At 44.6% G+C, this 14,027-nt stretch overlaps 1 protein-coding gene across 5 annotated transcripts in view; it reads right to left on the bottom strand.

Moving 5' to 3' along the window:
- The window catches only part of GASK1B (golgi associated kinase 1B), a 63,487-nt gene extending 50,726 nt beyond the window's left edge, over positions 1-12,761 (bottom strand). The window contains exons 1-3 of one of the 5 annotated variants that reach the window (XM_023736606.1): positions 12,617-12,761; positions 12,089-12,247; positions 10,237-11,384 (exon numbers count right to left, since the gene is read on the bottom strand). In XM_023736606.1, coding sequence (XP_023592374.1) covers positions 10,237-11,239 — 1,003 coding nt within the window. In that variant the 5' untranslated portion in view covers positions 11,240-11,384; positions 12,089-12,247; positions 12,617-12,761. Of the gene's footprint in view, positions 1-10,236; positions 11,385-12,079 lie in introns of all 5 variants that reach the window. The other 4 variants (XM_023736604.1, XM_023736605.1, XM_004382038.2 and 1 more) reach the window with 4 other exon arrangements.
- Between the last annotated feature and the right edge of the window lie 1,266 nt (positions 12,762-14,027).

A 14,027-nucleotide genomic window follows, 5' to 3' on the forward strand; every position in this document is an offset into this window, starting at 1 on the left:
AAGGGACAGGAAGCAAAAATCTTGTTAGTGGGTCACTAGGGGTAATAGTGAGTGCTGCCACTCCCATTTCCATTCCTTGATTCCTGGATCCATGACTCCTGGCTATAGGAGAAATAGCACCACATATTTGACACTGGTTTAGAGCATATACAGCCTCCTGGAGAACATTGTCCCAACCTTGCAAACTATTGCCTCATAGCTGTGCCATAATTGTGTCTTTAGAAGGCCATTCCATCTTTCTATCAAGCCAGCTGCTTCAGGATGATGAGGAACATGGTAAGACCAGTGAATTCCATGAGCATGAGCCCATTGCCGCACTTCATTTGCTGTTAAGTGAGCCCCTTGATAGAGGCAATGCTGTGCAGGATACCATGACAGTGTATAAGGCATTCTATAAGTTCACAGATGGTAGTTTTGGCAGAAGCCTTGCGTGCAAGGAAGGCAAATCCATATCCAGAGTAAGTGTCTATTCCAGTAAGAACAAAAAGCTGCTTGAAGTGGTCCAAGGTAATCAACTTGCCCCTAGGTTGCTGGCTGATCACCTAGAGGGATGGTGACATACTGGGGACTCGGTGTTGGTCTCTTCTACTGACAGATTGGGCACTCAGCAAAGGCTGTAGCCAAGTCAGCCTTTATTAGTGGAAGTCCATGTTGCTGGGGCCATGCAAACCTCCATCCCTGCCACCATGGCCACTTTGTTCATGAGCCCATTAAGCAATGACAGGAGCAGCTGGGAAAGAGGATCAGTGGTTTCCACAGTATGCGTCATCCTACCCACTTGATTGTTAAAATCCTTCTCTGCTGAGGTCACACTTTGGTGAGCATTTACATGAGACACAAATATCTTCACTTCTTTGGCCCATTCAGAGAGGTCTATCCACATACCTCTTCTCCATAAATCTTTGTCTCTAATTTTCCAATCATGTTCCTTCCAAGTCCCTGGCCATCCAGCTAAACCATTATCCACAGCCCATGTATCCATCAGCATACAGTTGCACATCTGGCCATTTCTCCTTCCAAGCAAAGTGAACAACCAGGTACACTGCTCGAAGTTCGGCCCATCAGGAGGATTTCCTTTCAGTACTGTCCTTCAGGGAGGTCCCAGAAAGAGGCTGTAGTGCTGTTATGTTCACTTTTGAGTGGTGCCTGCATATCATGCAGAACCATCTGTAAACCAGGCATGAGTTTTCTCTTCTTCAGTCAAGTGATCATAAGGAACTCCCCATGAGGCCATAGGTACAGACTGGGAGATGGAAGGTAATGTGACAGGAGTGGAGACCATGGGCATTTGGGCCACTTCCTCATGCAACTTATTTGTGCCTTCAGGTCCTGCTCTGCCATTTCCACTTAATGATGGAGTGATGCTGTGCACATCCAACTTTATGACTCTGTGGGTCAGGCCAGTTCACAATGGGTAGCTCAGGCTACATGATCACTTGGTGGCCCATGGTTAAGTGTTCAGTCTCTACTAAGGCCCAGTAACAAGCCAAAAGCTGTTTCACAAGAGGAGAGTAGTTAGCTGCAGAGGATGGCAGGGCTTTGCTCCAAAATCCTAAGGGTTTGCGCTGTGATTCACCAATAGGGACCTGCCAAAGACTCTGAACAGCATCTCTAGCTGCCACTGACCCGTCAAGCACCATTGGATCAGCAGTATCATATGGCCCAAGTGGCAAAGCAGCTTGCACAGCAGGCTGAACCTGTTGCAGAGCCTTCTCTTGTTCTGGGCCCCACTCAAAACTAGCAGCTTTTCGAGTCATTTGATAAATATGCCAGAGTACCACACCCAAATGAGAATATGTTGTCTCCAAAATCCAAAGAGGCCCACTAGGTGTTTTGCCTCCTTTTCGGCTGTGGGAGGAGCCAGATGCAATAACTTATCCTTCACTTTAGAAGGACTGTCTTAACATGCCCCACACCACTGGACCCCTAGAAATTTCACTGAGGTGGAAGGTGTCTGAATTTTTGTGGGATTAATTTCCCACCCTCCAGCACGCAACTGTTTTACCAATAAGTCCAGAGTCATTGACACTTCTTCCTTACTAAGTCCAATTAGCATAATTTCATCAATGTAATGAACCAGTGTGATATCTTGTGGAAGGGAAAGGCAATCAAGATTCCCACAGAATAAAGTATGACGTAGGGCTGGAGAGTTGGTGTAGCCCTGAGGTAGGCAACTGAAGGTGTATTGTTGGCCTTGCCAGCTAAAGGCAACCTACTTCTGATGGTCCTTCAAAAGAGGTATGGAGAAAAAAGCATTAGCCAAATCAATAGCTGCATACCAGGTACCAGGAAATATATTAATTTTCTCAAGCAATGAGACTACATCTAGAAGAGCAGATGCAATTGGAGTCATCACCTGGTTAAGTTTTTGATAATCTACTGTCATTTTCCAAGATCCATCTTTTCTTTGCACACACCAAATAGGGGAGTTGAATGGGGATGTGGTGGGAATTACCACCCCTTCATCCTTCAAGTCCTTGATGGTGGCAGTAATCTCTGCAATCCCTCCAGGAATGTGGTATTGCTTTTTGTTTACTATTTTCTTAGGTAGGGGCAGTTCTAATGGCTTCCACTTGGCGTTTTATATCATAATAGCCCTTACTCTATTTGTCAGGGATTCAATGTAGGGGTTCTGCCAGTGGTTGAGTATATCTATTCCAATTATGCATTCTGGAACTGGGGAAATCACTACAGGATGGGTTCGGAGAACCACTGGACCTACTGTGAGACAGACATGAGCTAAGACTCCACCTGGTTTCCATATGCCCCCGCTCTGACTGATGGGCCACAGTGACATTTTGGGTCTCCTGGAATTAGTAACAGTTCAGAGCCAGTATCCAGTCATCCCTGAAAAGTCTGATTACTTCCTTTTCCCCAATGATCAGTCACTTTTGTAAAAGGCCTTAGATCCTTTTGAGAAAGGCTGGGAGACAGATTAATAGTATAAGTTTTTGGCAGTGTATTTAAGTCCTTCCTCAAAGGGACCCAACCTCCCCTTCTTTCAAGGGGTTGTGGGTCTTTAAACTTGCTAAAGTCTGGGAACTGATTGAGGGACCATGACTCTCTATTCTGGTGACTCAAGTTAGACTGCTGTTCACCTGACCTAGAATTCATCCATTTGTACAGATAAAGTAAATATTTAGTAAATTTCCTATCTATTTCACTCCTAGGGACACCATGACTAAGTAGCCAATGTCATCAATCCCTACGAGTCAGACTATTCTGATTATTGCTTTGACACTGCTGTCCATTACTGTAACCACACCCACCTCGTCTTTGTCCATTGAGTGCAGCCACTTGACCCCTATCACCATGGGGTCCAATCAGCCCCATTGTAGTTAGGTGTCTTAATTCAGTTGGGGGAAGTTTCCACTGTCAAATTTGATTTCCACAAAATAGTAATCACAGCAGTCTTCAAGGATGCTGGGGCTCCCTTCACAAACTTGTTCCTCACCATTGTGTTAAAAAGTGTGTCCTCTGGGCACTTCATGTGTGGGTCTGTGGGTCTCACCAGATAAATCCACTCTAGCATGTCAATTTCCCTAAGCCTTTGGATACTTTCTTCTACAGTATACCAAGGCAGGTCTGGTAATTTAACTTGATTTAGCATAGGCCACCACGTAATCCACGTTTCAGCAACCCAACCAAATGAACTATTAGATCCTTTCCTAACTTCTTAAGCTGAAACATTGAAACAAGAATCTGTGTTTAGTGGACCCATATCAATAAACTCACATTGATCCATCTTTATGGTCCTTGCGCCATTATCCCAAGCCCTTAATAGCCATTCCCACACATATTCCCTAGGTTTCTGTTTGTACATATTAGAAAAGTCAAGCAGTTCTTTTGGAGTGTAGTGTACCTCCTCCTGGGTCACACTTTGTCCTTCACCTTTTGAGACTCGCTGGAACTCATGTCTAGTTACAAGTCTGGAAGCCAAAATTAGTAGTGGGGAAGTGTTTTGAAAACATTCAGCACTGTCTTGTAAAGTATCTGCCTCAGGTGATGCCCCAGGCAATGACTCAGACAAGGGCTCTTTAGAGGTAGCTGGGCTAATCTCATTAGCCGGCCATGGAAGGGCTAATGGTTTTACTGGGAAGATTGGTTTAGCAGACAAACATGGAGTAACCTCTTCAGATGGTAGTGACAGGGCTGGTTGTGTTGGCGGAAGTGATTCGACAGAATTTATGGGCTTAATGTCTCCAGCTTCCTGATGATCTGCCCATATGTCTCCACCTCAAGTTTCATGATTCCATTTCTTCCCAATCAATACCCTCACCTTAACTTCAGACACCTCTCAAGGTTGGCAGCTGAGTTGACATTGTAACTCAGCCACTCTTACAATAAGACTCTGGGTTTGGTTTTTGGCAATATCAGCTCTGTTACTACAAGAAATGAGGGTTTCTTTCAAAGCAGAAGTGGAAACTTTGAGGTCGTTTATGCAGCACTTGAGCTTTGACTCTGAAGCCCTAAGTGCATCTCTTTCTTTCACCAGTTTGTCTAGCAAAAGTAGGACCAGCCAACTAGCTTCCCTATACTTCTCATTTTGATAAAATTATCAAAAGGTATCACACATGCAATCACCCAGAGCCTCACCTTTTACCAATACCTGATCTATCGGCGGTGATATTTTGCTTATTTGAATTGCCACCTCCCTCCATGGTTTAGCAGTGCCCTGTTTACTACTGGAAGCAGAGTCATCAACATCTTTAAGACTACCCAGATTTGAAAACTAATTTAGAAATCTCATCCTTACAGTTTTGTTTCCCTAGAACCATTCTTGGTACCAAATGTCTTAGGCTGGGTTCTTTAGAGAAGCAAAACCAGTAAACAGTATAAATATACATATAAGAAGAGATTTATATCAAAGAATGGCTCACATGGTTGTAGAGGTTGGAACATTCCAAGTCCAAGGGCCAGAACAGAGGCTTCTCCTGATGCATGGAGCCACCAGGGCTGGCAAACACAAGGTCAGCAGGCAGGAGAGCAGGGCTCTTGCTCACAGGCTGTGAAGATCGATGAATCCCAAAGATTGGCAGGCAAGACCACAGGTAAGCTGCTAGCTCAAGTCCCAAGAACTGGAGATCAGGTGAACAGGAGCCAGCTGCAGGATCCAGAATGAACAAAAGCCCACAAGCCTTGCCAGAATATCCACTTATATTCAATGCAGGCCACACGCCCAAGGAAACTCTCTTTCAACTGATTGGCTACTCACAGCAGATCCCATCGTGGAGGTGATCACATAACATCAAATCTCATCATGGAAGTGATCACACCATCACACAACTATCAAACCACTGAGAATCATGGCCCAGCCAAGTTGACACACAACCTTAACCATCACACTTCCCTACCTCAGAACTGTATCAACTCTCCAGCGCTATGTCATAATTTAGTCCACAGGAACTTTGATCATCTTTCCATTCCACAAGACATCACACTGGTCCATTACATTTATGACATTATGCCAACTGAACATAGTAAGGAAGAAGTATCAATGGCTCTAGACTGATTGCTAAGACATTTGCATGCTACAGTGTGGGAAATTAATCTCACAAAAATTCTGGCACCCCCACCTCAGTGAAATTTCCAGGTGTCCAGTGGTAGGGGGCATATTGAGATATTCCTTCTAAAGTAAAGGGTAAGTTGTTATATCTGGCCTCACCCACAACTAAAAAGGAGTCACAAAGCCTTGTGGGCCTTTTTGGATTTTGGAGGCAACATATCTGTCATTTGGGTGTGCTACTCTGGCATACTTATCAAGTGACTCAAAAAGCTGCTAGTTTCAAGTGGGGCCCAGAACAAGAGAAAGCTCTGCAATAGGTTCAGTCTGCTGCAAGTCACTCTGCCACTTGGGCCATATGATACTGCTGATCCAGTGGTGCTGTTTAGAGTCTTTGGCAGGCCCCTATTGGTGAATCACAGTGCAGACCCTTAGGATTTTGGAGCAAAGCCCTGCCATCCTCTGCAGATAACTACTCTCCTTTTGAAAGTGCTTTTGTCTTATTACTGGGCCTTAGTAGAGACTGAACATTTAACCATGGGACACCAAGTCACGGTGCGGCCTGAGCTGCCCATCATGAATTGAGTGTTGTCTGACCCACAGAGTCATAAAGTTGGACGTGCACAGCAGTACTCCATCATTAAATGGAAGTGGCATATATGAGATCAGGCATGAGCAGGACCTGCAGGAACAAGTAAGTTGCATGAGAAAGTGGCCCAAATGCCCCTGGTCTCCACTCCTGTCACATTACCTTCCATCTCCCAGTCTGCACCTATGGCCTCATGGGGAGTTCCTTATGATCACTTGACTGAAGAAGAGAAAACTCGTGCCTGGTTTACAGATGGTTCCGCATGATATGCAGGCACCATTCAAAAGTGAACATAACAGCACTACAGCCCCTTTCTGGGACCTCCCTGAAGGACAGTGGTGAAGGGAAATCCTCCCAATGGGCAGAACTTCGAGCAGTGCACCTGGTTGTTTACTCTGCTTGGAAGGAGAAATGGCCAGATGTGCAACTGTATGCTGATGGATACATGGGCTGTGGATAATGGTTTAGCAGGATGGTCAGGGACTTGGAAGGAACATGACTGGAAAATTGGAGACAAGGATTTATGGAGAACAGGTATGTGGATAGACCTCTCTGAATGGGCCAAAGAAGTGAAGACATTTGTGTCTCATGTAAATGCTCACCAAAGTGTGACCTCAGCAGAGGAGGATTTTAACAATCAAGTGGATAGGATGAGCGTACTGTGGAAACCACTCATCCTCTTTCCCCAGCTGCTCCTGTCATTGCTTAATGAGCTCATGAACAAAGTGGCCATGGTGGCAGGGATGGAGGTTATGCATGGCCCCAGCAACATGGACTTCCACTCACCAAGGCCGACTTGGCTACAGCCACTGCTGAGTGCCCAATCTGCCAGCAGCAGAGACCTACACCGAGTCCCCAGTATGTCACCATCCCTCTAGGTGATCAACCAACAACCTGGTGGCAGGTTGATTGTGTCCTATTGCTTCCATCATGGAAAGAGCACCATTTTGTTCTTACTGTGATAGACACTTACTCTAGATGAGACACTGATTTGCCTTCCTTACACTCAATGCTTCTGCCAAAACTATCATCCAGGAACTTACAGAATGCCTTATCCACCATCAGGGTATCCCAGCAAATGAAGTGCGGCGGTGGACCCATGCTCATGGAATTCATTGGTCTTACCATGTTCCCCGTCATCCTGAAGCAACTGCCTTGATAGAATGATGAAATGGCCTTCTAAAAATGCAATTACAGTGCCAGCTAGGTGGCAATACCTTGCAGGGTTGGAGCAATGTCTCCAGGAGGCTATATATGCTCTAAACCAGTGTCCAATACATGGTGTCATTTGCCTCATAGCCAGGATTCATGGGTCCAGGAATCAAGGGATAGAAATGGGATTGACACCACTCACTATCACCCGTAGTGTCCCACTCGCAAAAGTTTTGCTTCCTGCGCCCATGACCCTATGATTTGTGAGTCTAGAGGTCTTAGTTCCAAAGGGAAGAATGCTCTCACAAGGAGATACAACACTGTTTCCATTGAACTAGAAATTAAGAATGCCTCCTGGCCCCTTTGGGTCCTCATGCTTCTGGATCAACAGACAAAGAAAGGAATTACTGTATTGCCTGATGTGACTGATCCTGATTACCAAGGGGAAATCAGATTGATATTACATAATAGAGGTAAAGAAGAGTATGTCTGGAATGCAGGAGATCCTCTAGGGCATCTCTTAGTACTACCATGCCCTGTGATTAAAGTCAATGGAAAACTAAGCAACCCAATTCCGGCATGACTGCTAATGGCCCAGACCCTTCAGGAACGAAGGTTTGGGACACCTTACCTGGCAAAGAACCACAACCAGCTGAGGTGCTTACTGAGGGCCAAGGAAATACAAAATGGGTGGTAGAAGAAGGTAGTTCTAGATACCAGCTACAGCCATGTGACCAGTTGCAGAAATGTAATAGTTTTTAGTATTTCTTCTTCGTTTTGTTATATGTGTGTGTGTGTACAGCAAATATCTTTGTTTTCTTCCTTCTCTTATTTCATTACTTACCATAAAATATAGGATATAAACAGGGCTATTACATTTTTGGATGTATATATGTTAGTTGTATCATGTTAGGCACAAGTATGACTTCATAATTGTCTTTATTTAGAGATTATGTATGGTTTAAGGAGATGTGTATAGGTGCCAAATTGACAAAGGGTGGACTTTGATGATTAAGGTTACGTGCCAACTTGGCTAGGCCACGATTTTCGGTGGTTTGGCAGATATTATGTAATCATCCCTCATTTTGTGATCTAATGTGAGTGGCCAATCAGTTGGAAGAGGAGTTTCCTTGGGGGTGTGGCCTGCATCCAATATATATGGATATTCTTGCAAAGCTCATGCTCTCTCAATCTTGCATCCAGCTCGTCATCCTCTGACCTCCAGTTCTTGGGATATGAGCCAGCAACCTGCCATCTGACCTGCCATATTTGGGTTCATCAGTCTCCGCAATCATGTGAGTCGGGAGAAGCCTCCAGCTGACACCTGACCCACAGATTTGAGACTTGTCAGCCTCCACTACTGTGTGAGCCATTTACTTGAAATAAATATATATAGATATATATTTATATATAAACATTTCACTAGTTTTAGTTCCTCTAGAGAATCCAGCCTAAGACATAGCACCTTCCTCACAGCACGATAGTGAGAATTATAGGAGTCAGTGTATACATGAACTATATGTAGGAAATAGCAAACTCTTAATAAAGATTATTTTTTACCAACATTAGATCAAATGTCTAAGAGGCTTCTTCACTGCTTGTGGACTCGAGACATCGAATCATAACTTTGGGTCTGAAGTATCTGGACACGGACCAGGATACACAAGGGATGCCACATCTTTCTAAGTAAGTCGTTGGTACTTCAAGGAGTATCAACTGTAAGACTAAATTTGAATCCTAAAACCACTGGAAATACTGTTTGGTTCTTGTTCACTACAACGAGTTTTAACCAATTCGTGTCCAGGCCCCATGGGAACCGTGCTGAAATGGCTAAATTTTATGGAGCCAGGGAGTAAGGGAGTACGCTTTGAGCTTATTATCCCTTTGGGGACTTTTGAACCTCTTGGGCCAGCCTGGATTCATAGTGGTAACTGCTGGGATCCTTCCACATTCAAGAACAAGCTACTGACACATTCTCTTTTCTATCCAAATCTTGGAATAACCTCAGGATTCAGAGGACTTGGCATGGGTATGGCCACAGACCAGCCCTCTTGCCTTCAACTGCAGTGACTTGTTACAGACCCTAAAACCTGCCAAACATTTTATCACCCAGGAAGACAGAATCTTGGAAATAAGCGTCAATAAACCATAATCATGGCTTGCAGACGCCACATGGTTAGTTAGTATACAGACTGAACACATAACGTGTACCTGCATCATTGTCTTTCTTTGTAAAACAAAGGGGTTAAACATTGTAAAGAAGTAGCTGGCTGGCACAAATGGTTAAATACTTGACCACTAACCAAAAGTTGGGCGGTCAAACCCAACCAGAGGCACCTTGGAAGACAGGCCTGGCAATCTGCTTCTGAAAGATCACAGCCTTGAAAACTCTATGGAGCAATTCTACTCTGCACACCTGGGGTCCCCATGAGTTGGAATAGACTTGAGGGCAACTGGGAACCAACAACAACAAATGTTGTAAAATCTAGGAGTTGAACCAGATCTAACATGGTCTGGCTCTAGACATCTTAAAAAGATTTCATCTGTTGAAGAAAGATAACCCACTTCCTCCGTACTTTTAAAAACACCCAAAGAATGAAATTCTACTTCTTCCCATAGTAACTTATTCCATAATATGCCTGATTGTCAGCAAGTTCTTTGCCTCCATCCTGGCTTCCTCTCATATTCATGTAAATTGCCATTGGCTTTAATGAGATTTAATAAGCCACTGGGAAGTGTAGTGAGGGAAGCAGGGAACAGAGATTACACAGTGTGGGCTTACTCTTGCATGTCCAGTACAGTATTTCTCTGGAACTCTCATATCCTCCCAAAGCCGGGAAAATAATGAATGCCAAGAGTATAGGAAGACACGTTGCTGCTGCCCAAATGGGAAATGTGGGTGGAGAAATCATTTAGAATAAGAGTGAGGGACAAGAGAAAATCAACCCCAATACCCAACAGCTGCAAATAACAAAGTGTGTGAATCTGTTACCTTGGATGAACTCTGATGTCCTGCTTACCGACGGCAGAGTCCTGTTGAGCCCCAGGATCCTATCCAGGTGGAAGGCAAACACCTCACTCATGTCTAAAGGCTGCTTGAGCAGCCCACAGGGACTAGGGCCGCAGCGAGGCACAGAGCCTGCAGGGCTCTTCCCCAGCACCAGCAAACGCGCACCGCTGTTAGAAGACACCCGCCGGAGGTCCACCACCGCGCTGTCCGCCAACAGGCGCATTCTGCGGATGTCTTCTTTGCTCAGCCACGAGGGGGCGCTCTCGCTGTAGATCCTGATGTTGCTCTCCCTGGTCTTGGGCAGCTGGAAGTCTTGGCCTCCAGCTCGCACTCCGGGACCCCACACCAACCTCCAGGGTCGCTCCCCATCTTTGGCCAGGTTTCCTCCCCAGGCATATCCAGGCGCTTCAGCACCTGCTACCTTTGCAACTTCCTGCGGCTGAAGGGATGGTCCTGCCAAAGCTTCCTGTCCCGGGGCCCGAGATGCCACTGCATGTTTCTGCCTGCGTTTCGGCTTCACTGTGCCGCGGATATTGGCGGGCTTGCTGCGCTTGGAGCGTAAGGTAATGTACACCACATTGGCCTGCAGAGTGGTCCCATTGCCCTGGGATTCAGGAGGGGCCAAGGTACCATCCAGGGGTATCTCCGGGAAAGGTGCCTCGGCGGCGTCACGCCTCTGGTGCTGCCCCTTCTCAGGTGTCCGTCCGTGCTGGGGAGACGCGCGCCCCACCTGGCTCACCAGGAAGCCCAGGTAGATAGCACAGGCAGTGCCCAGCAGGAGGTTCCTCCGGGTCCTAGGGCGCCGGCTGCTCCAGAGTTTACACACCCGTGGGACGCACAGGGAGCAGACGAACCAGTTTATGAGTTGCCCTGGGTTGTGTGCACAGGTCATTTCTCCGCCGCATCCATATGTTGAACAGAGTTTAAATCCTGCGCGTGGCTCCTGCTGCCATGATGCACGCTTTCCTGACTTCAGCTGTCGCATCCGCTGCGGTGTCTAAGTGGTCTCCAGTGGTGTAGGGTCAATGATGGAGTTAGGAATGTTTCTGACACTCGCCACGACAAACCTTTTAAAATCGACGAGTCTTTTAAAACCGTATCAGCCTCCCCAAGGAGAAGTGCGACTTGTTCTGGGAATGAATGGAAACAGAGTTAACTGAGTCACAATCTCAAACCACCTCAGTTCCTTCACAAGAGTGAAGAAAAAAGTAACCCTTTCCTTTCACAAATATCACCACTAAATGTTAAAAAAAAAAAAAAAAATCAAACCTCAAAAAAGAAACAAGGTAGATGTATAGATTTTGATATTCAGTTCTAAATAGTGAAATAAAAAAAATCCAGAAAACCCAAGAATATTTTTTCTAACTTGTAGCTAGTCATATAATTAGGTTCTAAAGGAAAAACATTACAATTTAACAACCCGGCTTTTCCTTTTTAAAGTCAAAAATAACTTACAAGTAAGTAACAGATGGTTTTAAAAAACCTATAGCTATCTATCTCACGTTTATTTTTAATAGTCTTGCATTAACTAAGTGGGCATAAGTATCAAGTATTAGCATCCAAATTCAGAAGTATATTTTCAATCTAATGGTACAAATTTTTCTTCCCGATATGTTCCATTAGCTTACATTAAGATTTAGTATAATGTAAAACCATAAACGCCCATACATTGTGAAAGCAGTTATATTTATCCAAACACACACGCACACAAATTGGACTTTTTTTTATTATTCCTTTTCTTTCCAACAAATTCAACTGACGGAAAATAAAGTGATCTCTAGCTGTACTTTTTCACATTATTAAAAAGAAGAAACTCGTAAGTCACCTTACTTACACAGCTGGTCCCATGCGTGGCTCCAGGAAGAATGCGATCCCTGATTCCAATGCAAAGAACTGTTTAAAGGCTCAGGCATTTAAGCAGAACACATTTCAGGGTCCAAGAGTGTTCCTCATCTCCAATGTTTCAGTGCAGCTTTAAAAGCTCCCTTGAAAACTACTGATTGCAAAGCAAAACAGTTACTTATAAACTGGCGACTGATAACGCAGCTTTAAACTGTATACTTTTCGTAATAGTTTAAAACATAAACTTCAATTTTAAATTCCGGAAGAAAAACAAATGCCCGACAGAATCCGTTTTCATTCAAGTAACTTTCTGCTTATTTTTAACCTCTGGGAGCCCTCTAGTGTCCTGTTTGCAAACAGACTCAGAAATGCCTGTTCCGGAGTTAAAGGATCTCGAGTGTTTGCTTAGCTGGGTGGAAAGGCAGCAGCCACATACGCACACTGTGAAATGAGAAATGACATCCGCCTCTGTCCTCCCCCACATGGCTGCGGAGCACCGGGGTTCCCAGGGGCTACTCACCTCACCATCCCGGCCCTTTACAGAGTAACGTTTGTCTCCCAGTAATTCTGAGAAGAGAAGGAAGGCCTAGACCTTGATAAAAAGGTAAGAAAGAGTTAACGCAAATGAGGGAAAAAATAGAACAGCGAGATAAGAGTGCACACAGAGAGGGAAAGACATTGCGAGTGTGCAGTAACACCGTGCAACAGTCAACAAAAAGCAGTCGTGCGTTCCCTCCCATTGGAGGTGTTTCTAAAAACAGGTTACCCATTGGCTTCGTTTGCTTGTCCAGCAAAGGCAGGGTTGATGACCTGGGGGGTGCACTTAGGCTTACTCCGTTTGTTGCTATGGCAGATAGAAGCAGAAGGCAGGAAAATGGCAGGGATTTCTCCCCCTCTGAAAAAGAACGTTGTGATACCGGGGGGTGGGTAGGGGATCAGTATGGTGTATAATCCTAAAAATACCACATTTTAAAATAAAAAAAAAAAAAAACCGAGGAATTGCATCATATTTAGAAGGAAAGTACAAACTTCCAAGTGATAAAACGTAAAAAAATTATAACAGGAAGTTACTTCAATACTCTTAAACTCAAACCTTTCTTCCTCTTTAAAAGTTCTGCCAAATGGAGGGAGGACAAGGAGCAATTCCAGTACTGACATTGGCCTAGAAGGAATGTCCACCTCTGGGTCTGAGCTAAACTTCACGAGAATTGAGGCATCAAAGCAATTTTCTTTATGCTAAAAAACCCTTAAAGCCTACTTTGATAGCACAGAATTATTTTCTAGATAGGAAATGTTACTTCTTCAAAAAGAAACTGTGGCAGAGTTTTGTTTTTGTTTTTTTTTTAATAACTCTCTGATTATTTTCACATATTCAGAAGAATAACTGACCTAGATCTTTAAAAATTAAAAGTAAGTTTTTGGCAGAGGCCAGGTTGTACTGGGCTGTAGCTAAAGCAAAGTATTCAGGGGAGAAAGGCTAAGGAAGTAGGTAGGAGCTGTTTGAGTCAATGTGGTTACTCTCCCTCCCCCCCAAAAACGAGAATTATCTTTATTAGAAAAAGACCAATACACTGTCCCCTCTTATAGTTATCATAGGGATTAACCAGTAACCAGTCACCATTGAGGTGACTCTGACTCATGACAACCCCATGTGTGTCAAAATAGAACTGTGCTCCATAAGGTTGTCAATGGCTGAATTTTTGGAAGTATATCACCAGGCCTTTCTCCCAAGGTGCCTCTGGGTGGATTCTAACCCGCAACTTGTCAGCTAGCAGCTAAGAACATTAACCGTTTGCACCAGCCAAGGCCTCCACGATAGGGATTCCTAGAGGCTAAAGTGTCTGATGTTCAGAGAATGGGCTCCAGTGGGAGAAAGTGTTGGCTTTGAGTTCTCCTCTTTCATTTCCTAGCTGTGGTCCCCTGTAGCAAGC

Source organism: Trichechus manatus, unplaced genomic scaffold, assembly GCF_000243295.1.
Source record: "Trichechus manatus latirostris isolate Lorelei unplaced genomic scaffold, TriManLat1.0 scaffold00089, whole genome shotgun sequence".
NCBI lineage: Eukaryota > Metazoa > Chordata > Mammalia > Sirenia > Trichechidae > Trichechus > Trichechus manatus.